Source organism: Triticum aestivum, chromosome 5B, assembly GCF_018294505.1.
Source record: "Triticum aestivum cultivar Chinese Spring chromosome 5B, IWGSC CS RefSeq v2.1, whole genome shotgun sequence".
Lineage (NCBI taxonomy): Eukaryota > Viridiplantae > Streptophyta > Magnoliopsida > Poales > Poaceae > Triticum > Triticum aestivum.
In genome coordinates this window covers 708,926,899-708,937,477 of record NC_057807.1, presented here as the reverse complement: position 1 = coordinate 708,937,477, position 10,579 = coordinate 708,926,899, and the positions used below count along the sequence as shown (strand labels likewise).

Genomic DNA, 10,579 nt, shown 5'->3' with positions numbered 1-10,579 from the left:
GACAGGATATGGAGTCGTGTCCAAATAGAAAACTTGTATCCTAGGCCTCTCATATATAGCGGGGTAGACACACGTTGTAACTTATGCCAACATAATAGCACGGGCACGCGGGGGAGCCGGCGGCGTGTGCCAGCGCCCGGGCGGCCGGGGTGCGGTATTGTGACGGCGTCACGGGAAGGAGCGCCCGTAGTCAGGCCCCGGGGATGTAGTCATATCGGTGAACCTTGTTAAGAAATCTCGATTCGTGCTCGTGTGATTGCTTGGTCCTCGAATGATCGACGGTATACCTTGGATTTATTCTAACAGGGAACATCATTCAAATACTCATCACTTGAAATAGCTGACCAAACCTGCCGCGTGGTCCAAAAGGTTATGTTATTAAGGGGAAATTTCATATCACGTAGTATCTCGCCTTGAGCGAGTGTGCAGGTGCAGGTATGATCCTACCTCCGCATATGAAGCTGAAATTCTAGCATGCGTGGATAAAAAAACTCATGATCCATGACAAATACTCATGATAAAAAATGAGCACAGCAACGACGACCTGGTTGTGATCGATGACTTGGAATTCCAATGCCCAGACATCAAGGTTGTTTTTTGCGTTGATTCCTCCAGAGCGCCTTGCCGTATAGGAGAAGAAAAAAGATGCTATGCTGCAGCAAGTGAGTGAAAGCAATTAATGTGAAGGATGCACATCATCAATTCTTCTTCGTTTTTCAGTAGTGGTAACTTGTAGTCCTTTCAAATTACATTTTTTTAGGGGAAGTCCTTCCAAATTTTACTGATTCGTGCTACCTATGTGTCCTTTGTTTCAGGTCAGTAAAGAAAATTTGGGCCTCATGTGACCCGTCCCCGAGTCATAAATGAAGGTGTTCGTTTTCATTGGTCACATTGATTCAAGTTGGTTATCTTCCTTGCACCGTTTCGGTACAACTAGTTCTCCCCGACGCCATTACTCAGATCCAGCACCGGGTGGACATCCGGGTGGAAACTAGACACAATTATTTTCGGAAAGAATATATTTACATGTTTCCAGCAAGCTATGTTTTTTATTAAAAACATCATCAAGTCCATATAATTAAATGAAAAATAAGTTGTTTAGGTCAACCCTTTTAATCTCGTTGTGTCACAATAAATATTTTAATACCATGAGTGAAAAAAAGTTCAGATAGAAATATTTTATTTTCCCCTAAAACTTATATTTCATTGAAAAAAATGGTTAAGTTCTTACAAATTAATTACAAATACTCGTCTCTGCTAGGGAGAGTCGATGGACGATGTTCATGTGGCATGAGTGAAGTGTGGAGGTACTCATTGGTGGTGGTATGCTTGTGGAGGACTTGGAGGGCTATCCTGGGATGGAGAAGGGTATGTGTGCTCTAGTGGTGGTATTCATCAGGCGCGGTCGACAATGGTGTTGGTGATCCAGCACTATGATCTTCAATGGTGGCCTGGCCTAGCTAGGTCATCGGAGAAGAGGGAGTCGGAGCATGATGTTGGACGATGGCAAGCTCGACATCGGACTTGGACGTGTTGTGCAACGACATGTGTGGTTTTTTTCCAGGTTTTCTTAGGGGGTCTCTGAGTTTGGTTTGGGGCAATGAGGTGGCGGCCTGTTCCAGTATAGGAATAATGTTCTCCTCGCCCTTTACCCGTTTCATTGGTGTGCTTATCCGCGATAGAGGACATGTGAATCAATGTTTGCAATGGATCTTTCGGGATCTGGTTGGTCTACCTTTCCGGTGGATCCGTCTGAATTTGGAAGGGTTTCGTGGTCTCTTGATTTGATACGGGCCCTTATCACTGTTTTCTTCTCTTTGTCGGCAATCTGTCAGTGACTCCTATTGTGCATCGACGACATCCCTGCCAGTGCTTGTATAAACTCCTAGGTTTACAAAGGTTTGATTTGTGAAGGCAGAGGCCGAGAGGTGGAATCGAGTTATACTCACGGCGCGTCCTTGGTGGATGCTGGAGGAAGAAGACTTGGGCACCCCAAGGATATGAATGTAATGTTATTTTCTGTTTAAGTGTTTGTAAGGACCTGTGATGCTTAATATATGGGTTTAGACCGTTTCAATCAAGAAAGAAAAGAAATTGTCCATGCGTTTTAGACAAATATTTGTACAAGAGGGTTGTTGGCGAAAATATTCAATAGAGCACCTGCACCCCGGCCTGTTTATCCCGAACGTCCATGTACGTATGGATCTGTGCCAGCTGTTCCCGTAAGAATCTCACGGCAGGGTTACCTCGCAGTTGTTATCAGTAGTACGCGACCGTGATCGGCCTACCACCTACCGTAGGCCACTGTTCCAGCTGGGTCATGTGCTCAGGACAGATGCCCGTGACTCTGTTCCACCTCCCTCCTCCATTGTATAGTAGCTATCCACAGGCGAAGGCTTGGCGGCAGGGAGGCGGATTCATTTGAGATTTGACATGGAGAGGTCACGGGTCCGAGCGGAGGCGGGGAATCAGCCGCAGGTCCGGGCGACCCATGACTCGGCAATACCGCAGCTTGGATTCTTTTGAGATTAAGCATGGAGAAGAAACGGATCAGAGTGGCTGCAGTATCAGTTGCTGAGTAGGGAGGAGGAGGAGGAGGTGAATCAGCCGCTGTACAGATCTGCGCCCGAAGAACTAGACGCGCACCACCGCGTGTAATCTCCGGCGCCGGCGGGAGGCAGATAGCAAGAACCGAGTTCAAGTCCATCCTTGTTCGCCACCATGCAGGTACGTACTCATGGCTGTCTGAATGGGGATGCAAATGACATGGCCGTGTGCATGTAGGAAACTCCCGTCTCATGGCTGTATGAATGTGTTGTGCCATCAAAAAATGCAGATATACACGGCATTAAGTTTCCATCTTTTTGCACTCTGAATCCTTTGATACAAAATGCAGATATACGCTGCATTAAGTTCCGTTCTAATGGCAGTCTGAAAGTGTTGTTACAAACTGCAGATACAAACGGGGACAAAATACACTAAACAATTGGAGATGCGCGTTGCACAAAATGTGTTAGATTAATAATACATGAATTTGCCATCAGGTGTAGCTTAATAGATGGTGTTTGTCTGACCAAGTCACGGGCTTGCGTCCATATGCTTGGTGGGCATAAGCGAACAAAAGTGGACAGCCGGGTTGTTGGTGGTTGGATGTCAGGAGTTGGGGTAGGCACAGCGAGATAGTGAATATAATGGATGGCGCCTATATAAAGCTAGCCAGCCCACAACCCATCAGTATACTACACCCACCCACGGCAAGTCAATTGAAAAGCCCAGCAAATAAGCATAGGGAGAAGCTCAGCAATGGCCATCACCAACCTTGGGTTCGCTGCCATGCTGGTGATACTACTTCAAGTGTCCACGTTATGCGCCGTGGCACAGCACCACGGCGTGATGACGCTGAACGGGTTCGAGAAAGGCCAGGACGGCGGTGGGCCGTCGGAGTGCGACGGCAAGTACCACAGCAACAAGGAAATGATCGTGGCGCTGTCCACCCGCTGGTACGGCGGCGGCCGCCGGTGCCAGAAGATGATCCGCATCACCAGCGAGCAGAACGGGCGCACCGCACAGGCAAAGGTGGTGGACGAGTGCGACTCCAGCAACGGATGCAAGGACAGCATCGTGGACGCCTCCGCCGCCGTGTGGAAGGCGCTCGGGCTCAACACCGACATCGGCGAGGCTCCCGTCACCTGGACCGACGCCTGAAACCATGCATCCATCCACCGTTAATAAAGCAGCGGCCGGCGACCGCAAGGACGACATGCAGTGCTCATCGTTGCAGTCATGTCGACTACGTACGTATATACGCATATATATGGCAGAATAAACTACCCGTATGGATAGCAGTGCGGGTTTATCGAGTATCTTGTAAGAGTCATGTGAGTCTCAATTTAACTAGTCGGTTTTTTCTGTTGTGCAATAACCCGACTTATGCTAGCGTATTGTACTACTCTCGTTCTGTATTACGGAAGAAGAAATGCTAGCTCTTCAGTAGTCTTCACTAAATATCTCTATCTGACTTCATCTTTAGTCCTTGTGTATATGGGTGTGTTTGGTTTATGCCCAAGGTTGCCCCGCCAAAGCATTGACTAGCCAAAATGTTGGTTAAGGTTTTGGATGCCCATGATTTGGCCAACATTGACAAGAAGTATGAACTAGAGTTGGCTAAAGTTTCATTGGCATGCCAAAAAATTGGCAATCATCCAAACAAAGATCAATCTTTGGGTCATGACCAAAATTTTGATAGGGTACACTTTGGCCACAATCCAAACATACCCTACATTTCCTAGATCGTCCACTGGTGTAGAATCGTCATATGCAAAGGGTTAAAAACCCTTTTCCTGAAACAGTTTTGAACCACCGCACTGTGAAGGTATGCGATAGGAGGGTCCACCACACACGACACAGATTAATAGTCTGCGATAGCTCCCCTGATCACGCACCATAAGCACGAAAATTGACATGTATGATTGGGATTCGGGAGAGCTATCACAAACAATTAGGAGGAAGAAGTCGTATGAGATGTTCTGAACATCCCACACAATTTTCTTTTACAATTTTGTGTGTGTTAGTACTGCATGACACACACAGTGCTCACACAATGCGTCCTGAAAAATCGTGTGAGATAGGGTGATCCATCACATACGCCTTTGCTGCTGAAAACGTCCATGGCCTGGCAGCATATCACTAGGACGGCATCGTTAGTGGTGATTCATTGATCCCACATGCTCATTTTGTAGCAATTGTGTGATGCTAGTGGTCATCGCTCACGGTACTTAATATGTAACCGTGTGCAATGCAATGACCCAATTAACAGGTTTATTAGCGTATTGTTATTAATCCTTCTAATAGGCAAATGCACATTTTATATTGAATAAATGATCACCATGATTTCCTATCGGACACACGATATATTTCATATCCACTTTTATAATTGACATCACGGTACATTATATAACTAGCATATCCATCGCATCTTAATTGAGTTTTGGGAGTGGGATTGGGATGAGGGGTCAAACACGCATACATCAACCGTTGATGAGTGTTTTTGGGGCCGTCCCAATAAGGGAATCGTCTGGGGCCGGAGCGCCGGCGGAACCTTGGGCCGGTCGCTCCGCACGCGTTCGATCGCTTTTGCTCTATGGCTAGGATCAGATGCAAATCTATCACTTTTTTTCACTAACGTGGCCCCAGGGTGAAGCCCCTGGCCGAGTCGTAAGTATTGAAAGATACCATACACATACCCGACCTTCTGCGGATTGTAGGATTACATATTATTTATGCATTTCAGTCCGGCCCACGTTCTCCCCCAACAATCATCATCGGAGGGGAATTCTCTGGGTCCGGGGATGATGGAGACCGAGACGCCTCCGCGAGCTTCCCCGCCAACCGCCATGGACGACACCGAGGTGCTGTCCCGAAGGGCCTCTCCGGGCCACGGAGAGGTGCGGGAGGCCGAAAAGACGGCGCCAGAGGGCAATACCCCGGTTGCCGATCTTCCTAACAACGAAAGTGGTCCTAGGGTTCTTCTCGCGTCAAGACGATGTTCTGCTTGATGCATGTCCTCATTGATTTGGCCAATGACATGTTCCTGAAGCCTCTGCCGACGATCTCCATTAGGTGCGTGATGCCTGTATATTGCTGGATTGGATGGGATTAGGTCATGTGAACCCGTTTTTTGGCCATGCGGCTCTAATAGGGAGTGACGTGAAGCTTCGCTGTCTATTGCCATCATGGGACATGTCAGTGTTTCGATTTCCATGGTGAAGATAGTGGCTGAGAATGTCATGGTGGCTGAGGTCTGAGGTCTAGTAACGGTGGACTGAGTCTTCGAGGCAATGCGGACTTTGCTTGGTCCTGACTTATAGCAGCAACATGAGCAAGCAGAGGCGGCAACACAGGATAGATAGTCTTATCTTTTCAGGGTGAATATCCAAGGTCTGGCCTTAAGTGGTTGTGCTTGGCAATGACCTTGTTTTGTAAAACCTGAGTGCTATGATGTGGCGGCGACGGCGGTTGTGCACTGTTTTCTTTTTAAAGGCGTCGCTTTTGGAGAATTTGAACACTGAGTGCTGCCTTCATAGTGATTTGTGTTGCAGCTACAAGGTTTGGATCATCATAGCGGGATATCTTTTTTCTTCTTCCTTTTTTTGTAGGGCTATGTGCATCCATAATATCTATAAGACATTTCATTATTGCAAAGACTGTGTGATATAATGTGTATATTATATTTCTACTATAATATGAGTCAAATAAGATATGGATCAAAGAAAAACTACTTCTTCTGGATCCTAAATTAATAAAATAAAGAAGTGAATTTTCAAATTTTTAAATAAGGAAAAATCATGTATACATCTAAACAACCTTTTGTTCTTAAATCTAAAATCAAGAAAACAACAGTAGCAGCTGCAACTGGAGCTGAATATGCAACAGCAATCCAAGGATACATACCCAGACGGAAATCACTCACGACCCATATAACAAGCAACACCAAGTAGGAAGTTTGCGATATTAATGTATTCTCTTTGTCGACCAAAATCAAATCAAATAAAATTTCATTGAAAGCTCAACAAATCAAAACTGTCCCTGCCTCCCCCTATTCATATTTCATATTCAAATAAAATCAAATCTTACCAAACCTCAGCTAAAGCAAAATTTTCATTGTCTTTTCCTATGTAGAATAAAATCAAACCTTACCAAAATCTACAAATAGATATAGTGGGTGTACTGACACGATTGATATGGAAACACTAAAATTATTATGGAGTATGACCGGTTGCAACACACACAGGCAACTAGGTAGGTGTATCTGCTATCTAGTTAGTTATGCCGTCGTTGTGCTTGTCGTTTGTTTTGCTTCTCCTTGCTTTGATGAATTCCATAAGCACACGCAGCGCAACGTCGACGTCCTCGCTCCGCAGCAGCATCTCGGACACCTCCGCGGGTGTAACCTCCACGGCCGCAAGAAGTTCTTGAATCTCCGGGAAGAGAGCGTGGTCGTCGAGGAGGTGGTAGTTCCGGGCGAGCGTCCTGAAGGCCTCCCAGCCACAGTGTCCCATGTAGACGTGCATGTCCATGCGGCCCGGCCGTAGCAGCGCCCGGTCGAGGCGGTCCTTGTAGTTGGTGGTGAAGACGATGACGCGCTCCTCGCCGGTGGTTGACCACAAGCCGTCGATGTCGTTGAGCAGGCCCGACAGTGTCATCTTGTGGCGCTCACGCCCCTGGAAGTAACCTCTTGCTCCGACGTCGTCGTGGTCGTACTCGTCGCCGTCCTCGTCGGTGTCGGTGTCGGTGCCGGCCGCCTGGCGTAGCTTGCCGTCTTTTTCCCTGGACATGGTGTCGAAGCTGCAGTCAATGTCCTCGATGACGAGGATGGACTTGTTGGGCATGTCCATGAGCAGCCTCTGCAGGCACGAGTTGTCGTACACCGAGGAGAGATCAAGGTCGTAGAGGTTGAACCGGAGGTAGTTGGCCATGGCGGCCACCAGGCTGGACTTGCCGGTTCCGGGCGGGCCGTAGAGAAGGTATCCGCGCTTCCACGCCTTGCCGATCCGCCGGTAGTACTCCTTGCGCTTCAGGAAGCGGTCGAGGTCGTCCATGACGGACTGCTTCATGGCCGGGTCCATGGCGAGCGTGTCGAACGTGGCCGGGTGGTGGTGGTTGATGCCTCTCCAACTCGAACTCTCGTTGAGAAAGATCTTGAGCGCGCGGTCTCGCAGCCGCAGATCCTCCGCCGCGGACATGATGAAGGGCACGTACTTGTGGAGCACGGTCTCCGTGTGCTCTGCGTCGAAGCTGAGCTCGAGGGACTCGTGCGCCCTACTCTTGCCGTCGTCGCCGCCGCTCTCGATGGACGTCCACCGGAACTCAACGCCCTGGAAGGTGTCGGTGGTGGAGCCCCCGTTCTCCATGCTCAGGAGCGTGCTCCAGCTGGCGCTCCCGCCGGGCTCCTTCATGCGGGTGCGCGCGAGGCAGAGCCGGCTCATGCTCTGCGGGTTGATCTTGGTGGCCAGGTACGTGAGCGCCGCGTCGAACAGGTCGTTCTCGTTGTACCCGCCGCCGAGGCCGAGGCCGCCGAGCACGCGCCGGATGACAATGGTATGACGCTGCTTCTCGGGAGCGCTGTAACGGGAGCGCACGAACGCAGCGGCCCAGCGCACCGCGGCGCGCAGCTCGTCGGGGAGGAGCTCCCGCGCCATGCCGCGCGCCAGCATGGCGTACGCGCTCACCGTGGCCGCCGTGGCGAGCGCCTTCTTGTACGCGTCCACCACCGCTGCCCCCTCCGGCGACGATGCCATCGTGCTTGTCTTTGGCAAGAAATCCATGGCTATATACTTTCGATCGAGTTGCGCCGCGTTGTGTTGCCAGCGTACGTCCTCCCGTTTGATTATTTATATATATTAGTATTGCAGAAGAAGAAGAAGAATCAACTTCTAACGGATTGATATATTCTACCCGGACTCTACAGATCACAACGGTTCTACTCGAATACGATCCGGATTTTTTTTCCATGGCAATACGTGTCTCGTTTATATATCGTAAAGATTAAAGTACAAGTCACGACAAAACTGAAAAGATAACAGAACATCTCTGAGCTTGACACCAACGTCCATCATCTGCCTCCGACACCACACCAGCAGCCACCGAAGAAAAGAATGACGAATCACCTCCTCTCCCGAGCTCGACGCGGCTCCGTCGCTCATATGCAGTTTTACGGACCTCCAAGGTGGCCCACCAAAAGTGAAGCCCTTACCGTTGAACGAATCATACCGGGGCAACATCCCGGACAGGCCACCGAACTCTAGATCTGGCACCCCAACGCGACTAAGACGTCGCAGAAGGAAACCATACCTGTCGTCCATGAACCACGAACCCAACACATGTTCCGTCTTCCAGATGTCGTCGATGCAGACCACGATCTGCATTCGCTCCCGGACTACCTCCCAAGCTTCGTGCCGACGCTGGAGCAAACGCCGTCGCAACGGCGGAGCCCGAGGACACAGGTCTACCACGAGGATGCCTCCATCGCCACGCTATCCTTGCTTGAAGAGATTGGTTTCAAAATACATCCCCAACCATAGGGCTGATCGCCTCGTCAGGGTAGGATTCGAAGAATCTTTATTCATCGCAGTCATCGTCGCCGCTGAAGCAAAGACGATGAGCAGCCTAAAAACCTAGACTGCGAGGGAGTAAAAATGATCCACACGGGTGGATCCGGCGACCCCCGTCACCACCGACGACTGAGGTCGCCGGCGGAGGGGAGCAGTCGGAGGACGGCATTACAAGATTGGCATTTCCTGGCGGCGGCTAGGGTTCCAGCCGCCAGGAACAGGAGGCAAAACGATATACGATCCCGAAAATCTTTACAAACTAAACACGCGCACGATACGGAAACGGCTCTACGAGCGAACCAGGTCACGCTAGCGAACCAGGCCGGGCCAGGCAGACCCGTGCGAGCTACCGGGCCTTTCTTGTCTTGGCTGCCTGGCCCGTGCGAGAAAACATTTACCGAAAATTGCGATCACCAATACAAATAAATTGTAAACTGTAAAATATCGCCCTGCTATGGTCCATGGCAATCGTAAGGATGATCACATCACAAATTTTAAAAAATGGTTCTGTTGTTCACATCACAAATTTAGAGAAAATAATTTTTGTAAAGAAAACCATGGCAAATTTGCATGGTCCGATACGAAAATAAATAAATTAACTACATAGCAAATACCAACAAAATGTGGTGAACAAAACAAAATCTAGTTGCCAATCCTTCTACGATGTTCCCCCACAAACAACAAGATCAATTATAACTTGTGGACTAACCATCATGTAATGCAAGTATTTGCCAAATTTGCCATGAATGCCTACATACAACAAGAAAGGTTTCGTAGTAGACATCAGAACCCAACGAGGAGCTAAAGGTAGAATCAATATTCCCTCAAGTTCTATCGACCACCGATTCAACTCTACGAACGCTTAACGTTCGCTTTACCTGGAACAAGCATGAAACTAGAAGTACATTGTAGTTGTTGTTGGATAGGTTTGCAAGATAGTAAAGAGAACGTAAATAAAATCTAGGGGCTGTTTAGGTAAAGACACAACTAAGTTAGTTTTAGTAGAGAGTTTTTGTCAACAAGAAAGCTATTTGTCCCTAGGCAATCGATAACTAGACCGGTAATCATTATTGCAATTTTATATGAGGGAGAGGCATAAGCAAACATATTTTCTCTTCTTGGATCATATGCACTTACGATTGGAACTCTAGCAAGCATCCGCAACTACTAAAGATCATTAAGGTAAAACCCGACCATAGCATTAAAGTATCAAGTCCTCTTTACTCCCATACGCAAACAACCTACTTACCGGGTCTGTGCTTCTGTCACTCATATGCCACCCACCATAAGCAAATCATGAACACATTGCAAACCCTACAGCGGGGATCCCTCACGCTTGTGCGATACGGAGAGCACCATAGGACAGCACCAATAATAAAACATGCAACTCAAACCATTCAAGATCATCAATGAACCCATAGGAAAAAACGGATCTACTCAAACATCATAGGATAGCCATACATCATTGG

General features: G+C 48.5%; 1 protein-coding gene across 1 annotated transcript; it reads right to left on the bottom strand.

The window, feature by feature from the left end:
• Positions 1 to 6,565: 6,565 nt before the first annotated feature.
• Positions 6,566 to 8,386, bottom strand: LOC123114453 (AAA-ATPase At3g50940-like). The gene has a single exon (XM_044535938.1). The coding sequence runs from the start codon at positions 8,322 to 8,324 to the stop codon at positions 6,816 to 6,818; it is 1,509 nt and encodes a 502-aa protein (XP_044391873.1). The 5' UTR covers positions 8,325 to 8,386; the 3' UTR covers positions 6,566 to 6,815.
• Between the last annotated feature and the right edge of the window lie 2,193 nt (positions 8,387 to 10,579).